The sequence below is a fragment of the Delphinapterus leucas genome, chromosome 15 (assembly GCF_059928025.1).
Source record: "Delphinapterus leucas isolate spDelLeu-1000000601 "Yukka" chromosome 15, BTC_Dleu_Yukka2, whole genome shotgun sequence".
Lineage (NCBI taxonomy): Eukaryota > Metazoa > Chordata > Mammalia > Artiodactyla > Monodontidae > Delphinapterus > Delphinapterus leucas.
Window position 1 is genome coordinate 483,226 of NC_143143.1, and position 23,952 is coordinate 507,177.

At 55.8% G+C, this 23,952-nt stretch overlaps 1 protein-coding gene across 4 annotated transcripts in view; it reads right to left on the reverse strand.

The window, feature by feature from the left end:
* Positions 1-23,952, reverse strand: part of ADAP1 (ArfGAP with dual PH domains 1) — a 66,170-nt gene that overhangs the window by 7,293 nt on the left and 34,925 nt on the right. For all 4 annotated transcript variants that reach the window (XM_089895485.1, XM_089895483.1, XM_089895484.1 and 1 more), the window contains exons 3-6: positions 18,652-18,743; positions 14,850-14,932; positions 7,531-7,643; positions 6,559-6,705 (exon numbers count right to left, since the gene is read on the reverse strand). In XM_089895485.1, the coding sequence (XP_089751611.1) occupies positions 6,559-6,705; positions 7,531-7,643; positions 14,850-14,932; positions 18,652-18,740 (432 nt within the window). In that variant the 5' untranslated portion in view covers positions 18,741-18,743. The remainder of the gene's footprint in view (positions 1-6,558; positions 6,706-7,530; positions 7,644-14,849; positions 14,933-18,651; positions 18,744-23,952) is intronic.

Sequence of the window (23,952 nt, forward strand, 5' to 3'; positions counted from 1 at the left end):
AATTAGGAAGTGACCACACATGACCAGGGAAAGGCTCGGAAAAAAACGTGAGCAGAAATTAAGTTTACACTTCAGGCTGATTCTTGGCACAGACACGGCCTCCAACAACTAAAACAAAAAGCCCAAAAGCAACAGCTAGCTAGCCAAGCAAACAGATAAATAGCAAGCCTTGGGGAAGGGGGAGAATCTGATTTCCAGAGTTACCACATTATGAGAATCAAATGTCCAGCGTTCAACAAAAAATCACAAGGCACACAAAGAAGCAGAAAATGGCCCTTTCAAAAGAAAAATCAACAGAGTCTGTCACTGAAAAGACTTAACGGCAGATATACTAGACAAAGACTTTAAAACATGGTCTTAAATATGCTCAAAGAAAAGAATATTTGGAGAAACTCAAGAAAATGCATAAACAAAATGGAAATAACAATACAGAGAAAACCTAAAAAGAAACCAGTAAAGAAATTCTGAAACTAAAAGTACAATCATGGAAATGAAAATTTCACTAGACGGATTCAAAGGCAGAAGAAAGAATCAGTCAGTTTGAGGGGAAAACGGAAATTATCACGGCTGAGAAACAGAAAAAAAGATTGAAGAAAAGCAAGTAGGGCCTAAGAGACCTGCGGAACACCACCAAGAGACTGACATATGCATTGTGGGAGTCTCAGAAGGAGAAGAGAGAAAGGGGTGGAGAGAATATTTGAGGAAATAGCTGAAAACTTCACAAGTCTGATGAAAGACATGAATATAAACATCTAAGAAGCTCAACAAACTCCAAGTAAGATGAACTCAAAGAGGTCCACTCTGAGAAACGTTATAATCAAACTTTGAAAAGACAAAGAATCTTGAAGGCAGCAAGAGAGAAATGACTTGTCACATATAAGGGATCCTCAAATAGATTATGAGTAAACCTAATCAAACGCTGGAGGCACAAGACAGCTAGCCAATATATTCAAAGGAGGAAAAAACAAAACCCTCTCAATAAAGAATCCTAGGGCTTCCCTGCTGGTGCAGTGGTTGGGAACCTGCCTGCCAATGAAGGGGACACAGGTTCGAGCCCTGGTCCAGGAAGATCCCACATGCCGTGGAGCAACCAAGCCTGTGCACCACAACTACTGTGCCTGTGCTCTAGAGCCCGTGAGCCAGAACTACTGAGCCTGTGTGCCACAACTACTGAAGCCCGTGCACCTAGAGCCCATGCTCCACAAGTGAAGCCACCGCAGTGAGAAGCCCGCGCACAGCAATGAAGACCCAACGCAGCCAAAAATAAATAAAATAAATTTCTAAAAAAGAGGAGAGATTAAAGGTAATATTTAAAAAAAAAAAAAGAAAGGAAGAAAGAAATGCTCAGGGAGTCCTACAGGTGAAATGAAGGAACACTAGACAGTACCTCAAAACCTTGTGGAGAAACAAAGATCTCAATGAAGGTAAATACATGGGCTATTATAAAAGCCGGTATTACTGTAACAATGGTTTGTAACTGTGCTTTTTGTTATCTACATGATTTAAGAGACTAATGCTTTTAAGGATAAAGCAAAAAAAAAAATTAAGGTAAAAGCTAGTATTACAGTAAGTTTGGGCTGTGACTCCAAACCTTGTTTTTTACATACTTTAGGAGATAGTGCATTTTAAATAATTAGTAGGGGTTTTTTTTGTTTGCTTGTTTTTTGGGTTTTTTTTTATCACTCATCGTACAGATGTAATTTTGTGACATCAACAACCAAAAGCAGTGGGGATGGAGCTAAAATAATAGAATTTTATGCTATTGAAAAAACATTCAAAAAGCTTCTATATATTCAGTTTAGAATGTTTTAACTTTAGTATGTTAAATGTTATCCCCATGGTAACCCCAAAGAAAACAGTGATAGAATATATACAAAAAGAAATAAGAAAGAACTTAAACGTTTCACTACAAAGAATAAACACAAAATAAGACAGGAATGCAGGAAATGAGGGACAAAAAATCTACAGGGCATAGAAAACAAATAGCACAATGACAGAAGTCCCTCCTTATCAGTAATTACTGTAAATGTAAATGTATTAAACTCCCAATCAAAAGACAGAGATTGGCAGAATGGCTATAAACACATCATCCAACTATATCCTTTCTCCAGGAGACTCACAAAATTGTGGAAGGTAAAAAACCATCAGATCAAAGAAGAAATCACAATGGAAATTAGAAAATATTTAGAGGTACATCAAAATGAAATCACAGCATACCAAAACTTACAGAATGCAGCAAAAGCAGTGCTAAGGGGGAAACAGATAGCTATAAATGCTGACATTGAAAAACAAGAAAGATACCAAATCAGCAACCTAACTTTACAACTTAAGGTACTAGAAAAAGGAAGAACAAACTAAAAAGAAGAACAAACTAAGCTAAAGGAAAGAAGGAAAAAAAGATTAGAGATCAATGAAATAGAGAACAGAAAAACAATAGAGAAAATAAATGTAAACAAAAGTTGGTTCTTTGAAAAGATAGAATTGAAAAAACTTTAGCTAGATGGACTAAGAAAAAAAGAAGACTCAAATTACTAAAATCAGAAATGAAAGTGGGTACGTCACTACTAATTGTACAGAAATAGAAAGGATTATAAGAGAGTACTATGAACAACGGTATACCAACAAATTAGATAACCTGGATGAAACTGGATAATCTCCTAGAAAGACAAAACGTACCAAGACTAAGTCATGAAAAGAACAGATAATCTGAAAAGACCTGTAACTAGTAAGGAGACTGAATCAGTATCAAAAGTCTCTCCACAAAAAAAAAAAAAAAAAAGTCTCTCCACAAAGAAAAGCCCTGGACCTCATGGCTTCACTGGTGAATTCTATCAAACGTTTAAATAAGAATTGATACCAGTCCTTTTCAAACTTTCCAAAAAATCAAAGAGGAGGGAACCCTTCCTAACTCATCTGTGAGGCTAGAATAACCCAGATATCAAAGCCAGACAAAGTCACTACAAGAAAACTACAGACCAATATACCTTATGAACACTGGTGCAAAAATCCTCAACAATATACTAGCAAACTGAATTCAGCAGCCTATTTAAGGATTATACACCATGACCAAGTGAGAGTTATTCCTGGAATGCAAGAACAGTTCAATACATGAAAATCGATCAATGTAATACACCACATTAACAGAATAAAAGGGGGGAAAACTACATGATCATCTCCACTGATGCAGAAAATGCATTTGACAAAATTCATATGGAGTCTCAAGGGGATTCAGACAGCCAGAACAATCCTAAAAAGGAAGAACAAAACTGGAGGAATTCACTTTTGATTACAAAGCCACAGTAATCAAAAGAGTATGGTCCTCATAAAAGACCCAGAATTGCCACAGATATCCTGAAGGAAAAAGAACAAAGCTGGAGGCAAAACCCTCCCAGACTTCAGACAGTACTGTAAAGCTACAGTAATCAAAACAGCATGGTATTGGCACAAAAACAGACATATGGATTGGTGGAACAGAAAAGACAGCGCAGGGGACCTCCCTGGTGGTCCAGTGATTAAGAATCCACCTTCCAGCAGCCGCATGGCACAGGGATATCGGCTCGGTGCTTTGTGACCGCCTGGAGGGGTGGGATAGGGAGGGTGGGAGGGAGGGAGACGCAAGAGGGAAGAGATATGGGAACATATGTATATGTATAACTGATTCACTTTGTTATAAAGCAGAAACTAACACACCATTGTAAAGCAATTATACCCCAATAAAGATGTTAAAAAAAATAAAAATTAAATTAAAAAAAGAATCCACCTTCCAATGCAGGGGACGCGGGTTTGATCCCTGGTCGGGGAACTAAGACCCCACATGCCATGCGGGACAACTAAGCTCGCCTGCTGCAACTACCGAGCATGCGGGCCACAACTAGACCCCACGTGCTGCAACTACAGAGCCCATGCGCCACAACTAGAGAGCCCGTGCACCACAACAAGGAGCCCACGTGCCACATATTTTTTTTTAAAAAGAGCCCAGAAACAAACCCACACACCTACAGTCAATTAACCTTCAATAAAGGAGGCAAGAATATACAATGGGGGAAAGACAGTCTCTTCAACAAATGGTCCTGGGAAAGGTGGGCAGTTGCATGTAAATCTATGAAATTAGAACACTCCCTGATACCATACACAAAAGTAAACTCCAAATGGCTTAAAGACTTATAAGACATGACACCATAAAACTCCTAGAAAAGAACATAGGCAAAACATTCTCTGATGTAAATCGTACCAGTGTTTTCTTAGGTCAGTCTCCCAAGGCAATAGAAATAAAAACAGAAATAAACAAATGGGACCTAATCAAACTTACAAGCTTTTGTACAGCAACGGAAACCATAAACAAAATGGAAGGACGACCTACGGATTGGGAAAAAATTATTTACAAGTGATGTGACCAGCAAGCATTTAACTTCCAAAATATACACACAGCTCCTACAACTCAGTAACAAAAAACCAAACAACCCAATCGAAAAATGGGCAGAAGACCTAAATAGACATTTCTCCAAAGAAGACATAGAGGTGGCCAAGGGGCACACGAAAAGATGCTCAACGTTGCTAATCATTAGAGAAATGCAAATCAAAACTACAAGATACCACCTCACACTGGTCAGAATGACCATCCTCAAAAATTCTACAAACAGTAAATGGTGGAGAGGGTTTGGAGAAAAGGGAACCCTTCTACACCATTGGTGGGAATGTGAATTGATGCAGCCACTATGGAATACTAGGGAGATTCCTCAAAAAACAAAAAATAGAACTACCATATGATCCTGTGATCCCAATCCTGGGAGTGGGATTATGGAAAACTGATTTGAAAAGATACACACACCCCAGCAGTCACTGCAGCACTATTCACAATAGCCAAGACATGGAAGCAACCTAAGCGTCCATCGACAGAGGAATGGATAAAGAAGATACGGTACATATATCCAATGGAATATTACTCAGCCATAAAAAAGAATGAAATAATGCCATTTGCAGCAACGTGAATGGACCCAGAGGTTAAGTCAAATAAGTCAGAAAGAGAAAGACAAATACCATTTGATATCACATATGTGGAATCTAAAAGAAGACGCAAATGAACTTTTATGAAACAGAAAAAGACTCAGAGACATAGTTGTTGCCAAGGGGGAGGGGAGTGGGGGAAGGATGGTTTGGGAGTTTGGCATTAGCAAATGCAACCTTTTTTTTGCAAACTATTATATATAGAATGGATAAACAACAAGGTCCTACCGTATAGCACAGTGAACTATATTCAACATCCAGTGATAAACCATAATGGAAAGGAATATGAAAAATAATATACATATGTATAACCGGATCACTTGGCCGTGCAGCAGAAATTAACACATTTTAAGTCAACCATACTTCAATAAAATTTAAAAAAGCAAACAAAAAAACCCCAGTATGGTCCTGTTATAAAGACAGACATACAGACCAATGGACTAGAATAGGAAGCCCAGAAATGAACTCTTACATATTCAGTCAAGTGATTTTTCATGACAGTATCAAGAGCATTCAATGGGGGTTGAATTTAAAACAAATGGTGCTGGGAAAACTGAAAATCCACACACCAGAGAATGAAGCTGGACCTGGGGCTTCCCTGGCGGTCCAGTGGTAAAGAATCCGCCTTCCAATGCAGGGGACGTGGGTTTGATCCCTGATCAGGGAACTGAGATCCCACGTCTCGGGGCAACTAGGCCCGTGCACCACAACTACTGAGCTTGCATGCTTCAGTGAGAGCCCACGTGCTGCAACTACAGAGCCCACGCGCCCTGCAGCCCGCACGCCACAGCTAGAGAGAAGCCCACGCTCCACAACAAAGAGCCAGCGCGCTGCAACGAAAGATCCCACGTGCCTAAGTGAAGATCCCACATGCCACAACTAAGACCCAATGCAGCCAAAAGAAGAAAGAAAGAAAATAAATAAAAAATTGAAAACAAACAAAAAACAACGAAGCTGGACCCTGACCCAATTAACTCAAAATGAATCAAGGACCTAAATGTAAGTCCTAAGACGATAAAGCTCTTACAAGAAAACATGGGGGAAAAACTTCACAACATCGGACTTGGCAATGATTTCTTGGATGTGACACCAAAAGACACACGCAACCAAAGAAAAACAGATGAATTCAACTGAAATGAAAATTTAAAAATTTTGTGCATCAAAAGACCATTCATCGAGTAACAGGCAGTCCACAGAATGGAGAGAATACTTGCCAATCACCTATCTGATAGGGGATTCACATCCAGAATACAGAGAGAGTGCCTAAGGACAGACTTTGAGGGCTTTGCTTGCGGTTCCTCCCACCCTCGCTGGGTGGGGACACAGAGGCGATGGCCACGGGATGGGGTGCGGCGCTCTGCCAGCCAGCTGCCACCTTCATCTCTTCACGAGGCCTCTAGGCTCCCTCCCCAAGGGCCCGACTGGCTCCCCACTGCAGCCATGGCAGGGTGGTCTGGCGGGCCCTCGGCCCCGCGCCTGCCACCCTGGGGGTCCGCTGGGTTCTCCTGAGACAGTGGGGGTGGTCCAGCTGCCACCACCCAGCCGTGCACCCACCTTGCCGTCCTCGTGGTAGACGAAGATGTTTCGAGTACTGTTGTCTTTCAGGTAGGTGACCTGCAGGCCGTGCGGGTGACCGATCTTGGCCGGCTGGAAGGTGGCGTTCAGATGCTCGATCTTCATGATGGCCTTGGGCTCCTTGGCCTGGGAAGCAAGGCCCGGCCTCAGCGCTGGGCTGGCAGGGAGTCTCCAAGGGCAAGGGAGCAGGCAGGGTGGGCTCCGGATGCCAGCCACACACCTGCTGTCCCACGTGGCTTTGAGCAAGTTACTTACCCACTCTGGGCCTAGGCTCCCTGGTCTAAGTCTAAGGTAACAGCATCCCTTTCTGGGGGATGACAAGGCGGGCGCTCAACATGTAGGCTGACCCCTCCTCTGCCCCCTGTCTGGTCCGCCCTGCTTGCGGCCGGGCCCCCCGCCTTCCTGCTCCCATCCTGCCAGGCCTCTCTCCTCTCCTTGCACTGGGGGCCGGCAGATGGCCGTGTGGCGCCCTCTGGCAGAGGCGGCGGGCCTGAGGGCCATGAGCTGCCGTGGTTACTGCATCACAGGGTCATGTTCTGACCCGGAGCCGGTCTGCTCCGGGTGTGGGTGGGGCTTGGCCAGCTGCCCCGCCACACTGGGACCCCCCCGGCGCCTCCCCACGCACTGCCTGCGGCACCCGGGGTCACCCCGGCGTGCTTGCCAGGTGCTGGTCCCCTCTGTCCCTCTCAGGCCTAGGAGTGTCTGCCAGGGGAGGGCTTGCCACCTCTGTGCCCCAGGATCACCCACAGCACAGGGAGTGGCTGTGAGCGGGGTGGGTGGAGGGGCCCCCACAGGGGCCGGCAGGTGCCCACGGGAGGGGGCAGCTCATCTCCCAGGAGGGGCACGAGGGCAGCAGAGGAAGTGGCGCCGCTGTCCAGTGGCCAGTGTCCAGCCGCCCCAGGCCCCGGGTGGGAGGCCCGGCCGCTGCCCTTGGCCCTGTGCCCAACTCACGTCACTTCTGTTGAAATACTTGAGGGCCCCCTCGCGTTCCGTCAGCACAAACTTCCGGCTTAAGAACTGCCCGTTGTCCCGGCCGCGCTTCCAGAGAAAGCCTTCTCGGTACCCTGGGGGAGAGGGGCCCCGTCGGACGGCCGCCACCCTGACGAGGCAGAGGCCGGGGTGGACCCTGTTCCCATCCCCAGGGGACCCGCAGCCCCCAGGTGCCAGGAGGCCGGAGGGTGTGAGCGGGCATCAGCCTGTCCTTGGACCCCAGGCCACCCCCTCTCCACTGGGCTGCACGCTCCGGCCCTTTTTCTTTTCTTTCTCTTGGCAGGTGTGACAGGCACGCGGGGATGTGAGCGCACCGGGCGGGCACACGGTGTGCGCTCTTTGGGTGTGAGCAAGGGCCTGGGGACGGGCCAGTGTCCTCGATCATCGGGGGGGGAGGCCCAAGGGTGCCACAAGGGTCCTCGAGAGAGGGGGGCAGAGGGAGAAGTGAGCCCAGCAACACTGGGGCGATGGGGCCTCGGCCAAGAGTGTGGGGAGCCCCCAGGGCTGGGCGGTGCAGGGGGAGCCCCCCCCAGGAGGAGCCAGCCCTGACCCCTCCTCAGCTTTGGCCCCGAGCCTCATGGTGGAGCCCCGGCCTGCAGGGACCGCAGGGCCCGTTCACGTCGCTCGAAGGCACGCAGCCCGCAGTCAGCTTCCCAGCAGCAGTGGGTGAGAAGGCAGCCCCTCAGGCGGCCGCGGCCTTTCCCCTCTGCCTGTTCTGGGGCTCTGTGTCTGAGGGCCTTGCACGTGCCTCAGGGGCTGGACCAGCTCCCTCTCAGCACCACACTCCTGGACGTGCTGCTACTGCCCAATCAGGGATTCGTGCCTCTTTGTTGCCAGCGGGGCCCTGTGGATGCCGGGGCTGTCCGCCCACGCCCGGCGGACAGACGCCTGGTCGTGCCCGGCCTTCTTGAGCAGCTCTGCTGCGCCCAGCGCGGCCGTGTCTTCCAGGGGGCGTCCCACTGCCCTTGGGCATAGCCCGGGGGCACATGGCTAGGGGCAGGGGCCCTCACAGTCATTGCCCTACAGCTTTCCCTCTGCTCCTGCCCTGGGGAGAGGGTCCCGCTGCCCACGTGCGCTGAGTGAGATCCCTGCCAGGCGCCGTCTGAGGCTGGTCCGTGCCGGGGGTGCCGTCAGTAGGGGTGGTGCCCGGAGCCCAGAGCCTGACGGCGTGGCTTTTGTAGTTTGGACGCCACCGCTGGGCCCTGGCCCCCCCAGCCCCCAGCTCCAGCCTGCTGCCGCCCGTCGGCTGTCCTGGCAGCCCCACGCCCAGCACCATGGAGGCTAGGAGCTGTTTCTCTGCTCTCGAGATGTGTGGTCCTGAAGAGGCAGCAGCCTGGCATCGGGGACGGGGCAGCTGGCTCCTGTCTGTCTGCGGTGGGACAGTGCCAGGTGAGGCCTGCTCCCTTCCCCCCACGACTCAGAGGTCCCCGGCACCCTGAAAGCCTGTGAAAGACACGTCCCCCGGGCCCCCTGGACACAGCGCCAGCAGGCACATCCCCTCTGTGTGCGCCAGGGAGCAGGGCCACCACCGTGTCCCTAAGCTCAAGCAGGGCCCTCCCTGATTCAGTGAGCATTTGGCTGGAAGTCCACTTGCCTTCGGCTCAAGGCCAGCCCCCCTGGACCCTGCATTAGCCACACACAGAAGTGCCCAAGGCGCAGCTTTTCTGCAAGGACGTTCCCCGCCAGCACCCCTGACCACGCCTGAGACATAGCGGGCCGAGCACTTGCACAGCTGTCTCATGTCCCCCACGTGGGCCTCGAGGAACATCCTGTGGTCATCCCCACTGCAGAGGACGAAGCTGAGGCTGGCGTGGAGTCCTGTCCAAGGCCAGTGGCCAGCAAGGCTGGAGCCGCCAGCCCGGTCAGCGGTTCCCAGCCCCCAGGAGCCTGCGCCTGCCTGCGGGGCCCAGCAGGGGGCAACAGCGCCTCGGGATGCTGGGCCCGGAACGGGGGCGTCTCTGCCGCAGCCGGAATGGCGCTCCCATGGTCACGCCTGAGGTGGCTCTGCTAACGTGTCCCGGGCCAGCCCAGCGGAACAGACGGAGCCGCTGGCCCGAGTCTGCCTGGCTCCCAGGCCCGATGGCGAGCCGCCAGGATGCCTGATTTGGGTCTGTGATGTGGCAGCGGCATTTTCGGGTGGGTGCCGGCCAGGTCCCTGACTTTGCCCCAGCAGATGGGCAGCTCTTTGGCCGTAGCCTGAAGGTGGCGGCCCCCGACCTGCCCGCGTCCAAACTCGCCCGAGCCGTCCTCTCTCAGGGCCCCCCAACCCCGTGACGTGGGATGTGCGCAGCCCAGACTCTGCCGTGGGGACGCCCGCCCACCGTGTCCCGGGCTCCAGGCCGCGGGCCCCTGGCCACCCACCTTGAGGCGGGCCCAGGCCCTGGGAGATTCCCGAGCCCACTCCCGGGCCGTAGCGGTGCAGCACCCGGCACACAGCCGTGGGCTGGGGGCGTCTGCTGCTAGGCCTCCCGCGTGACCCCTGCCAATGGCACCCCCCTGCCCCAGCCCACACCCGGGGCCCGGCTGGCTGGAAGGGACTGTTTTCTCCCAAAGGACTGGCCGGTGCTGGGGCAGAAGCCAGAGCGTTCACCCAGCATTTACTGAGCGCCTACTGTGTGCTGGGCCCAGTACTCGCTGCAGGGGAGCTGGAGGAAGCAGGCCGCTCCCAGGCCCGCTCAGCCGCCTCTTCTCAAGCCCTGCGTGGGGTGGCCCGGGACGAGCCCAGAGAGACCGTGGACGCCACAGCCGGTGACGAGATGCCCACTGGGGTGGACCAGTGACCAAGCCACAGACTGACCACCCCCCAGTGGGCAAGCAGCAGGGCAGCGGGGCAGCGTCTCAAGTTGGACATGCACCTCCCACGTGACCCAGAGAAATGTGCAAACACAAGTGTGGTGAACACACACTCACGTGTTCACAGCAGCTTCACGCATCAGCGTCACGGACTGGACACGACCCATGTCCCTCAGCTGGGGACCAACTGGTCCCTCGCACAGCGGACGCTGCGCTGAGACAGCTGCGCGCCAGGCTTGCGGGGCGGCCGGGCGGGGCTCAGACGTGTGGCGCCGAGGGGAGCCATCCGTGACCTTCCAGCGAAGGCGCACACGCAGTACCCGGGCAGCTCATGGAGCTGTTCATCAAGTGTGCAAATCACACGTTAACGTCGTAAAAAACTGGAGCAGGGACCACGTGGCCGTGCTCCAGGGAGGCACAGGGCTTGCCGGGGGCCGGGCCAGGCGTCCTGTGCCCAGGCCCCAGGGTGGCCCTCCCTGGCTAGGAGGTGGGCCCCCACGCCGGGTGGCTTCTCCTGGGCGGTGCCCTGTGGAGGGTGTCCCCTGGGCACGGGTGGCACTAGGGATAGCCCCTCCAGCCACCTCCCCAGAAGGGCCAGGACCTGGTTTCTGGGTTCTGCTCCCCAAGAGGCTGGCACGAGAGCCCTGGGAGCCCGGTCCTCCACCACTCAGGTTCCCAGCTGCTCCGGCCGAAATGGCCAAAGGGGCCGGTGGGGAAAGGTTGAAGGCCGAGGGTCAGTGGGCGCAGGCTGGGCTGAGCGTGGTGCTGCTAGGACTCAAAGCCCCTTGTCCGGTGTTCCAGGAACATCACAGGCTTTGGGAACAGCACACGTGGCGGGTGCTTCTGGGTGTGAACGTGGGTGTGAACACAGGTGTGAACCTGAGATTTGTGACTGAGTGCATCTAAGAGCACACGCTTGTGAACGTGTGTGATTTGTGCCTACACGCACCATGGGGGTGTGTATGAGCCCACGTGAACACGCAGGGGTTGTGTCAGGGCGGCACCAGGAGGGGGATCGAAGCGCCTGCCTCGTGTGTGGTTCCAGCCCCGCCAGGGATGCCTCGGGCCCTGTATGCCCCGCACCTGAGCTCCCTCCACGGTCCCACCGTGTCCCCACCTCACAGACGGGGACAGGGGCGGGGGCCCCGCCACTTCCCCCGGGAGCCCCCGGCTCACCGCCCCCAGGGCTCCACGCTCTCTGAAGGGGGCTGAACCCGCGAGGCAGGGCCGGCCGCACCGCGCAGGAGGCTGAGCGTTTCGGCGACGGGGGCGGCCGGCCCTCCGGACAACAGGGGCCCTTGTCGCCCGTGAAAGGCGGCCATTGAGGCTCCGGCTGCAGGCGGGGACGGCCCGGGGACGGAGCCAGGAGCAGCTGTTACCCGGGGTCACCCCGGCGAGGGGCCTGCGGGGCGGCAGAGGCGCAGCCCGGCCCCGGCGCGCCCAAGCCTCGGTCCTGTTATCCGGGGCGAGCACCTCCCGCCACACCCACCACCACAGCGGAACCGGCAAAGCCAGGCTGGCGCCCCAGCAGCGCCGAGGCCGCCGCCGTCCTACCCGGAGGCCGCGCCCCCACTCTGGGGGTTGCTAGCCAGTCCCCACCCGGGTCACATCTGTCCACAGCGGTTTCGCTGTGGTGACGTTTCCCCCACGGCCACTCAGCGGGAACTTGTGTCCCCTCCCTCCCCTCACAGTTGGGTTCCTTGTTATCACAGGGACCCGTGGAGACGCCCTCCTACCGTGCTGTTGCTCAAACCGTCCAGCTCGGCCCGGCAGCGACACTTCCTCCGCGGACGCCCTAAGCGCACCGGGTGGGGGCTGGGCTTGCCTGAGGCCCCGGCAGGCGTCATGTTGGTAGGGATCCCCGCCCACGACCGAGGGTCCCCAGCAGCCCCCCGAGCCCACCCCAGGCAGGTGGGCGCCCCGGCCCGGCCTCCCTTGTCCACGTCACACCTTGGAGCGGCCCTGCCCTGGCCCCGCGGTCCCCCTCCCTGGCACATCCCCATTCTCGGGGACCGTGGGCGTGTCGGCCCCTGTGCCGTGGGAAAGGCGCTCCTGGGGGGGCTGGGCCTTGCGAGGGACGTGGCCGGGGTGGGGGAGGGGCGGGTGGGCGAGAGGAGCAGTGGGTGGGCCGGGGGCCTGGTCGCCCACCATCCCGACAGAGTGCCGGGCGGGGCTCTGGTCCAGGGTCCCCGGCCAGCCAGGCAGCAGCGGCTGTGAGAAGCGGCGCCCTGGGTCTCCTGAACGCCGCCCTCTCTCAGGAGGAGGCCGGGGGTTGGGGGGGGGCTCCGCCGGGAGTGAGAGTCAGAGGCTGTTCAGGACCCGCGCACAGAGCCAGGGCTCAGGCACCTCTGGGAACTCAGGTGGATCCCAGCAGCTGGTGCCCCGGGCACTCCCCATGTCTCCTTGAGGGGCCCTGCCCTGCGGGTGGCTTGGTGAGCACTTCCGTGGAGTCAGGGGACCAAGCTGACGGTCCCCAGGGCCCCGCACACCCAGGACTCTGTGCCTGTAAATCTCAGGGCTCTGCTGGGCGGGGGGCAGTGGGGAGCCACAGGCGTGAATTTTCGGGGCTCGAGGGAGAGGGGGCGTTAGCGTTCTGGGCAGGGTGGGTGGGCTTAGAGAAATGGGAATCAGAGCCCCATTAAGGGTCTCTGCACCGAGGCCGCAGGCAGCTGCCGCCTCGTGTGGGGAGCAGAGACAAGGCCTGAGGCCGGGGCCCCCACGCCGGAGGTGACATGTGAGTCGGGGGGAGGCTGCAGAGCTGGAGGGGCCGGGCAATCAGAGATGCGGGCACGCGTGCACAGGGCCCTTCCAGCGGATGAGCTGCTGCCCAGTGGGAAGCCAGGGCCCCCGGGGTGGGGGCCGGCACTGCCTGCTCCAGCCAAGCTCTCACTGTCACCCCCTGTGGGGCCTGCACCCCGCCCGGTGCCCCCTCAGCAGCACCCCAGCAGCGTCCCTGGGTCCAGCTGAGCTCGTCCCCCTTGCGCCCCGTGAGGGCTGGCCCTCTGCGGCCCCCAACACAACCTATCCAGGTGAGACAAGGGCCCGCCTCCGCAGGTGGGCCCCAGCCTTTGCTCTTCGCTGCCCCAAGGGTCTGACGGAGAAGCCACGGCCTTCAAAGGCCGCCCGCTCCATCCCGCCACGTGTGCACCCCCAACGGGCTCTCCCCATCCCAGTCCCCTTGCCCGGCGCCCCAAGCACTCCCGAGGTGTCGTTTCACGAGAGGAATGACAGCAACTCAAGATGGGAAGGTCTGTGGTCGGGCCACCCTGTGCACAGCCCCACTTTCGCGGGACGGCTCCAGAAGCCGGCCGGTGCGCACTCATCTCCCGGCCGTCGTGACTCGGTCACACGCCCACCCCTGACCAGTCGGGACCAAAGCTAAGACTCTTCCTGACACTCGGGTGAAAGTCACACTTGCCTTTTTCTCATGGAACCCAAAGGCGTTTCCAAGCCGGGCCTGCGGCAGTAAAGCCACCACCGGCAGGGGCGGTGCCACCCCGAGAAGCAGAACCAGAGCGGGAGACACGAGCCAAGTCCTGACGGCGCTGACTGAGCGCCTGGTTCAAACTGTGCCTGAAGCCAGGGCAGCTGTGCGAGCCGCTCCTTTCCCTGTTCTCCTTACACCCACCTGGGCTGGACAACTGCTGCTCACAACCAGGGGTCCTAATGCAGGAGCAGGCACAAGATCCTGTACCTGCCTCTGAATCGAGGCCGCGCGCCACGCGTTACAAATCGCTGAGATGTTTATGCCTGGGAGACAAAGGCTGTGGGGTGAGCCTTCCTGGGGTCCCAGAGCAGGGAGGCCGGGTTTCAGGCAGGACGGGACACAAGTGCCCCAGGGCTGAACAGGCATGGGCGCCCACGTCCTCTCTCCCTTGCACGTCGGAGGCATCAGGAGAGGAGGAAGTGGCTCTCTGGGGTGGACCGTAATTGAATCCCGGCCACGTCCCAGCCCTGGGCCACATCAGGGGCTCAGGAGGAGAGGGGACCTGGAGCCGCCTGCTGTGCAGGAGCATGGGCTGCACGCAGAGCCCCTCCTGGCCAATGGAGAATAAAGGGGCCAATCCCGCGACAGGCACCTGGGCCGCTTGCGTGTGATCACCCCCAACCCGTGTGCTGATAGAGCCCCCGGGGCCTGGCCCCACCTCCCCGGGGCCCACCTGGCCCAGGCCCATCCACACCCCTCCTGCCAGGACCCACCCACCCTGCGGGCCCTCCCAGGGCAGAGGTGCTGCCGCCACCAGCCTGGAGGGCCCCAGGCAGCCCCCCACCCCTCGGTCGGGGTTCAGGGCTGGGCTGTGAGCAGCTGCGGGGACCCCTGGTGCCAGGTCAGCCAGCTGGTGTCAGGGGCCAACGGATGGACACGGATTCAGACCACTTAAGCGGTCGCCCAGGTTCCTAAGGACCCTGCTCCAGCTCCGGGAGGTAGGGGCTGGGGGACAGAGAGACAGGGTGGAAGGACAGACGGACAGGTGCCGGCATCCTACCTGCTGAGTAGGGCTCCTGCCGCTCGGGGTGGGTGAACTCCTGCCGTTCGTACTTGGCCCGGATCCACTGTTCCCGCAGGAGTCTGGGGAGAGAGGGGACGGGCTGGGGGACAGTCCGGCCTGAGTGCAGGCCCGCGGGAGCTGCCGCGCGGAGGGGTGGCCCTGGGCTTGGTCCCACCGCCTCGCAGGGGCGGGGCTGAAGGGCCACCAGCTTTGGGTTTTAACACTGTTTGCTAATCGGACAGTTTCACCGCTTCATAGAGTCCCCTTTTCAAAAACGGAGATGTGGCTCACGTACCCTAAAATCCACCCGTTTAAGGGTTCCATTCAGCAATTCCTGGTACGCTCACAGGCTGTGCAGCCACCACCAGGATCTAGTTCCACAACAGTCCATCACACCAAATGGAAACCCCATCCGTTAGCAGTGCCCCCGCATCCCGGCCCCAACCGTGAGTCCGCTTCCTGTCGGGACGTCTCCTGTGCCTGGAGCGTGCGATGCGCTCAGAGTGTCTGGGGCTCATCCACGTGGCAGCTCAGTCACCCCACCCTCCTCCTCTGTCTGGGAGGCCGGGCTCACGCTCGGGTCCAGAGAAGGAAAAGGCCCGGCCAGCATCTGCCCGTGGGGCCCGCCCCGTGCTCCCCAGAGAGCGGCTCCCCAGCGCAGCAGTGGTCGTGGGTCGCGGGAGGGCAGCAGGCAGGGGAGACAAGGCAGTGAGCAGGGGGCTTGCCCCACGGGGGCGGCCTGACGCCCGCAGCCCCCGGCCGCTCCCCTCTCCCTGGCCGCCCCCTCCCGTGGGGTCCCCCACGAGCAGCCAGCTGGGCTGTCATGGGTCACACGGTGTCCCCATCCCGCCAAATATGTATGCTGGAGTCCCAACCTGCACGACCTCAGGCCTACCCTTGTCTGGAGACACGACGGCTGAGACCAGTGAGCTGGGACGAGGCCATCTGGTGCGGAAGCCCTAACCCCACGTCACCGGGGCCCTCAGGAAAAGGGGCGTCTGGACACAGGCCGCAGAGGGACGGCCACGTGAGGACACGGGTGCCGGCCCCGGAAGGACCCCACGCAGCCCCGGGACCGGGAGACACGATTTCTCCTGCTCACACCGCCAGCCTGCGGCCCCTCTTCGGGGGCCTCGTCTGGGACCCGCCAAGGGAGGGGCACCCACAGGCCCACGGCTGCCTTGAGGGGGGCTGGCTCCCAGCTGCCCCAGCCACACAGCAAGCAGGAGGCCCGGCTTCTAGCAGAGGCCAAACTGAGGGGGCCAGCCTGACCGCCACCCACGACACTGGGGTTGAAACTCAGGGCGCCGGTGGCACCGGAAGGGAATCTGGGCCCCGGCCGCACTCTGAGTCACGCGGCCAGGCCCTCTGCTTCTCACGTTGCCCCAGCTGGCGGGGTGGGCTCCGAGCTCCAGAGAGCAGGAGCTGGGGGACCACTATGTCCGGAACCCATCCTGGGCCAGACCCCGGCCACCTGACTCACCACCTCATTGCACCCTCGTGATGCCCCGGCGGGGTGGAGGGGAGGGAAGGCGGCATCCTTCCAGCTTCACGGCTGAGGAAACTGAGGCCACTGGGTCTTAGACTGCCGGGAGGCTGTTGCAGCCCCTGTGCTAAGTGTGCATAGCTGAGGAGGTGTACTTTCCAGTGTACATGGGCATTCACACCCCCTCCACCGCTGCACAGCTCTCCACAGTGAACACGGGCATTCACACCCCCTCCACTGCTACACAGCTCTCCACAGTGTACACAGGCATTCACACCCCACTGCACAGCTCTCCACAGTGTACGCGGGCAGACCTGAGCACCTGAGTCTGGGGAATGGGGCGGGCTCGGGTCCTGTGAACCTTCACTCAGTGGAGGTTTCCAGAAGGTGGGGCCCACTGGGGTTCAGAGTACCCTCCCAGTGGGGACGCCTGGTCACCCGAGAGGCCCTAACCACATAGCCCTGCATGGGGGCTTCGCAGGGATGAGGCTGCAGAGGGGCTGGCTGAGCCCTGGGCAGGAGACAGGCGTGTGGCCAGTCTGTCCCCTCGCCACACGCTCAGAGGGGATGCAGGGTGTGCATGCAAATGGCCCAGACAACAGAGGAGCCTGTGGCTGGGTGATTAAAATCGGTTCAGAGGGCCTCCCTGGTGGCGCAGTGGTTGGGAGTCCGCCTGCCGATGCGGGGGACACGGGTTCGTGCCCCGGTCCGGGAGGATCCCACGTGCCGCGGAGCAGCTGGGCCCGTGAGCCATGGCCGCTGGGCCTGAGTGTCCGGAGCCTGTGCTCCGCAACGGGAGAGGCCACAACAGTGAGAGGCCCGCGTACCACAAAAAAAAAAAAAAAAAAAAAAAAATCGGGTCAGAATCAGCGGCCATCTTGCTGATTCACCGAGATGGAGCCCGGTGGGGCAGGGCGCGAGCTTCCCGGGAGCCCAGAGCCCAGGGTGCGCCAGGGCCTGGGGGTCCGGCCTGCCTGTGAAGGCGTGAAGCGGTGGGCGCGGCATGCTGAGGTGAGGCCAGCCTCGGTCTCTGCCTGTGAAGTGTCCGAACTGGACGCGCCTCCCAGCCTCCCCACTGCGGCCGCCAGCAGCCCCCCGGTGTCCCACCCCTCGTTCACACAGAACTAGAAACACACAGCCCTGCGTGCAGCCTGGGTCCAGGTGCTGCCGGGCGGGGTCCCCGGGGTGTGGGGTACACCAGTGAGTCAGGAGGCGACAGCGCTGAGCAAACAGGAGGGAGGTGCCGCCCGGGGGCCAGGGCTGGATGCGGGGCACCCAGGGGCCTCACAGCCGTGGGCGCGTCCCTGGCCTGGGAGGAGGTGGGGCTGCGTCCCTACCCTCCTTTCCCAGAAAAGGAAGCTCCGGGAGGGGCTCTCATCACAAGAGGGGCCCTTCACCTCCGAGCCGCAGCTGAGCAGCTGTGACACCGGCCAGCTGAGGAGGGGGCCATCAGGGGCCTGAGTGACCCTTGAGGGCATTGGGAGGGTTGCCAGGGATGGATGGGTGGGTCTGATATGGGTGGAGAACGTATGAGGGGTGCTTGGGGGGGCCAGCTAGTGAGACGGGGGAGGGTCCCCAGGAGCCCCCCAGGAAGGATCCAGAGACCCCTTGGTGGGCAGGTTCCCTGCTGGTGCTGAGCCTGACACGGGCAGCTGACCCCACGGGGCTGGGGTCCCAGCCCCACCCCAAGCACCTCCCCTGACTTCCAGAACCTTCTGGAACCCCACAGTGTGCTGCCCTCTGCTGGGCGCCAGGAAGAGATTCGAGGAGCCCACCCTCCCTTGAGCCCATGGGACCCAAGGAGGAAAGGCCTCTGTGACCCCTTGGCTCTGAGGGGCCAGAGGAGGGGGGAGGGGTCATCAGGAATGAGCGGTGGCCAAACGGAGCCAGCCTGGGGGCTGGAGTCCTGGGGGGGGCTGGGGTCCTGGGGGGTCAAGCAAGGGCCTCGGGTGGAAGGAACAGCCAGGGGATGTTGGGGCGGGAGGGGCGTGGGGAATGGCCATCCAGCCCGGAGGGGGAGCCACTCAGGGACCAGGGGGTTGGGAACCCAGGTGGGGTGCAGATGGGGACACTGAGGTCAGTGCGGGGGCTGGGGTCCCACGGGAGCGGGCCCCCTACCTCCCCAGGTCCACACCCGGCGCACCAAGAACCAAGACCAGGCGGAGGACAGCCTGGACGGGGCCCCCAGGACGCAAGGCCGGCGCCCACCTTCCCCCACCCCGGCCTCCCGCCCGCCAGCGGGTCGTCCGGAGCCATCTCCAGAGCCTGCGGGCTGTTTACCAGCAACCGTGACAGAAGCCCTTTGTTACTCACTGGCAGTCGGAGGCCGAGGGCCGGTAGTAGAAGGGGGGCACTTTGGACTCAAATGCGGCTCTGGCGACATGGTTTCCGCGGGAGGTCATGAACTGCAAGAGAGAGGGTGGGTCAGGGCCCCAGAGGCCAAGGCCGGCTGACCCCAGGGCCCTGGCAGCTCGGCGCCTGGAAGGGAGTGAGCAAGGGTTAGGGGACTGCCCTTCCCCGCAGCTGGCGGGGGCCAGGTGCTTCCAGAACGGGGCCCTCCTTGGACGAAGGCCCTTGCCCCTGGCCTCACACGAGGCCTGGCTTGTCCACTCTGCCTGAGCGGCACAGAAGAAGCCCACGTTCCTGTAGGGCAGCCACGCTGCAGAGACCAGGCATGCGGCTGCAAGCTGTGAACAAGCTGGGGGGTGGGGGTGACGGGGAGCCTCTGGAGCAGCCGCCATGCGGGGCGTCCCGGGCCCAGAAACAGCACGTGCAAAGGCCCTGAGGTGGAGCGAGCTGGGCATACTGGAGGAGATGCCCTGCCCTGGCCTGGCCGGCGTGGGCAGGGGGCCTGACCACAGGGGCCTCAAGAGCAGGGAGGGAGTGTGGGCTGCTGGTGCCCTAACCCCTCCCTCTAAGTCATCGCATCTGAGGACCGTCAGGCCGTAGATGTGGACGATCAATGGGGAAAAAATCACAAACAATAAGATGCTTCAGCAAAAGGCTGGCACCAACTTAGAATCCTAAAAGTGATGGCTTTTCTATACAAAACACTGATCTGCTCAGAGGTCTAATAGGAGGAAAGGCCATCGCTAAGAGCAGGTGGACAAAACACCTAAGAACTAGCTCTAATGAGGGTCACTCAGTCTCCATGAAGAAACTGTCCTGTGCTCCAGGGCAGCAAAAGCAACTCCAGAGACATACCAAGTTCGTGGTCAGGGAGACAGAAAGCATGCTGTCTCCCTGTGTTGGTCTATTTTTAGCAATTCTCAAAAAAAGAAAACCAGGAATAGAATTTTCAAGAGCTATTAGCAAAGATTCTAAAGTTCATTTTAAAGTTAACAAGCAAAAGCATCCTAGAAAATTCTGAAAATGAAATGCTTCCCGCCAGATATTCAAGCCTGTTATAATGCTACTATGAGTCAAACAGTACTGACCAGAAAGGCTGAAAGGTCCAGAAACAGATCCAATGGGATCTAATATCCAACATTAAACAGGTTTAGTAGGACAAGTGGTGTACAACAGTGGTAACATCTCAGATCGACGGGGGAAGTGCCCATTACTTGATAACCAGTAAGAAACTGGAAACTACTGGAGAAAAGGGGGTATGCCTTTCAGCAAAGTAAACTCCAACTGGATTAAAGACTGAATTTCCAAAGTTAGACAATACAAATAGTAGATGAAGGGAATTCCCTGGCGGTCCAGCGGTTAAGGCTCCATGCCTCCACTGCAGGGGGCACGAGTTCAACCCCTGGTCAGGGAACTAAGATCCCGCATGCCGTGCAGCGTGGCCAAAGGTAGATGAAAATCACGGGATGATTTAAAAAATAATTTTAGGAAAATATGGAAGGAAATCTTCATGACTTTGGGTTAGGAGTGGTTTCTTAGAGGCGACACCAAAAGCACAAGTAACAAAAGAAAAAAAAAATCAATGGAACTTCATCAAAATTAAAAACTTTTGTGTTTCTAAGGACACCATCAGGAAAGTGAAAAGATTTATGAACCTTAAAAACACGAGGCTCATGAGAAACGGACACAATGCCACACAGCATAGGACTGCTTTTGTACGAAACACCCAGAACAGGCAAATCCAGAGACAGAAAAGACAACTGTGGGTCTCGGGGTGGGGAGTGGCCACGAAGGGGGACGGGTCTCCCCTGAGGTGAGGGGAATGTTCTGGAACGAGACAGAGGTGACGGTTGAACAAGACTGTGAATGTGCTTATTTATTTTTTTACTGCAGTGTAGTTGACATACAGTATTGGTTTCAGTTGTACGGCATAGTGGTTCGACATTTATACACGTTACGAGATGACAAAGTCATTACAACATTGTTGGCTGTACCCCCTGTGCTGTACGTTACATCCCGTGACTTACTTGTCATATGACTGACGTTCATGCCTCTGAGTACCCTGCACCTACTTCTTCTGTTCCCCCGCCCCCTTCCCTCTGGCAACAGCTGTTTGTTCTCTGTACCTATGAGTCTGTTTCTGTTTTTTAATATTTGTTAATTTTGTTTTCCAGATGCCACATGTAAGGGAGATCATACAGTACTTCTCTGTCTGTGTCTGACAGATTTCACTTAGCATAATACTACCCTCTAGGTCCATCCGTGTTGTCGCAGATTGTAAAATATCGCTTTTTTATGGGTGAGTAATATTCCATTGTATATATACACCACATCTTCCTTATCCATTCATCTGTAGGTTGCTTCCATATCTCGGTTATTGTAAATCACGCTGCAGTGAACACGGAGGTGTGTGTATCTTTTTGATTAAAAATGTTCTAGTAAACACCCAGGAGTGGGATTGTAGGATCATATGGTAGTTCTATTTTTAATTTTTGGAGGAACCTCCATACTGTTCTCTGTAGTGGCTGCACCAACTTACATTCCCACCACCAGTGTAGGAGGGTTCCCTTTTCTTTACATACTCTCCAGCATTTATTACTATTATTATTTTTTAATGAATTTACTTATTTATCTATCTTTGGCTGCGTTGGGTCTTCACTGCTGCGCGTGGGCTCCCTCCAGTTGCGGCGAGCAGGGGCTACCCTTTGTTGCGGTGCGCGGGCTTCTCACTGTGGTGGCCTCTCCTGCCGCGGAGCACAGGCTCTAGAGTACAAGCTCAGTAGTTGTGGCTTGCAGGCTCTAGAGTGCAGGCTCGGTAGTTGTGGCGCACGGGCTTAGCTGCTCTGCGGCATGTGGGATCTTCCCAGACCAGGGCTTGAACCCATGTCCCCCGCGTTGGCAGGCGGATTCTTAACCACTGCGCTACCAGGGAAGTCCAGCATTTATTACTTGTAGACTTTTTAATGATGGCCATTCTGACTGGCGTGAGGTGGTACCTCATTGCGGTTTTCATTTGCATTTCTCTAATAATTAGCGACAGTGAGCACCTTTGCATGTGCCTACCTATTGGCCATATGTATGTCTTCTTTGGAAAAATGTCTGTTCAGGTCCTCTGCCCATTTTTAATCGGACAGTTTCTTTTTTTGATACTGAGTTGTATGAGTTCTTTGTATATTTTGTGTAATAACCCTTATTGCATAAATTGTTTGCAAATATCTTCTCCCGTTTGGTAGGTGGCTTTTGCATTTTGTTGACAGTTTCCTTCGCTGTGCAAAAGCTTTTTAGTTTGCTGTAGCCCCATTTGTTTATTCTTGCTCTTGCTTCCCTTGCCTGAGAGACAGATCCAAAACGATATTGCTAAGATGGATGTCAAAGAGCATATGCTGTCTGTGCTCTCTTCTAGAAGGTTTATGGTTTCAGGTCCTATATTTAGGTCTTTAATCGATGGTTCCAGGTCTTACACTTAGGTCTTTATCCGTTTTGAGTTTACTTTTCATATACGGTGTAACAAAGTGGTCCAAGTTTCATTCTTTTGCATGTGGCTGTCCAGTTTTCCCAACACCATTTATAGAAGAGACTCTCCCCCATTGTATGTTCCTGTCTCTGGATTATTCGCTTCATTTTTTAAACATTTATTTTATTGAGAACTTCCCTCGTGGCACAGTGGTTATGAATCCGCCTGCCAACGCAGGAGACACGGGTTCGAGCCCTGGTCCAGGAAGATCCCACATGCCACGGAGCAACTGAGTCCACGAGCCACAACTACTGAGCCCGCGAGCAACAACTACTGAAGCCCATGTGCCTGGAGCCCATGCTCCGCAACAAGAGAAGCCACCACAATGAGAAGCCCACACACCACAAGGAAGAGTAGCCCCCGCTGGCCACAACTAGAGAAAGCCCGTGCGCATCAACGAAGACCCAATGCTGCCAAAAGTAAAATTTATTAAAAAAATTATTTTGTTGAAGTATAGTTGATTTACAACGTTGTGTTAATTTCTGCTGCAGAGCAAAGTGACTCAGTTACACATATTGTACGTCCTTTCCATGTTCTTTTCCACTAGGTTTATCACAGGATATTGAATATAGTTCTGTGAGCTGCACAGTAGAACTTTGCTGTTTATCCATTTATACATAATAGTTTACATCTGCTCATCCCAAACTGCCAGTACTTCCCTCCCCCAGCTCCCCTCCCCTCCAGCAACCACGAGTCTGTTCTCTATGTCCGTGAGTCTGTTTCTGTTTCACAGATAAGTTCATTTGTGTCGTATTTCAGATTCCACATATAAGTGATGTCATAAGGTATTTGTCTTTCTCCTTATGACTTACTTCGCTTGGTAGGATAATCTCTAGGTTCATCCACGTAGCTGTAAATGGCATTATTTCATTCTTTTTTATGGCTGAGTAGTATTCCATTATATACATGTACCACTTTGATTGTTCACTTTAAAATGAATTTTATGTTACATGAATTTCACCTCAGTAATTGAAAAAATTACATAGCTCCTTAAGAATATAAACTGCACTTTTTGCATTTTAAAAATATTTTAGGGCTTCCCTGGTGGCGCAGTGGTTGAGAGTCCGCCTGCCGATGCAGGGGACGTGGGTTCGTGCCCCGGTCTGGGAGGATCCCACATGCCGTGGAGCGGCTGGGCCCGTGAGCCATGGCCGCTGGGCCTGCATGTCCGGAGCCTGTGCTCCGCAATGGGAGAGGCCACAACAGTTAGAGGCCCGTGTACCGCAAAAAAAAAAAAAATTTTTAAAGTAAAGTTAAAATACAACCAACAGGATGAGAAGAACTACTTGCAAATGCTAAATCTGATGAGGGATTTGTGTCCAGAATACATAAAGAACTCAATAATAAAATCACCTAACTCAATAATAAACAGACAACCCATTTTTAAAACGGGCAGAGGATTTGAATGGACATTTCTCCAAAGAAGATACACAAAAAGGGACTTCCCTGGTGGTGCAGTGGTTAAGAGTCTGCCTGCCAATGCAGGGGACACGGGTTCTATCCCTGGTCTGGGAAGATCCCACATGCCGTGGAGCAACTAGGCCCGTGAGCCACAGCTACTGAGCCTGAGCTCTAGAACCCGTGAGCCACAACTACAGAGCCCACGTGCCACAACTACTGAAGCCCGCGCGCCTAGAGCCCGTGCTCCACAACAAGGGAAACCACCACGATGAGAAGCCTGCACACCACAATGAAGAGTAGCCCCCGTTCGCCGCAGCTAGAGGGAGCCCGCGTGCAGCAACGAAGACCCA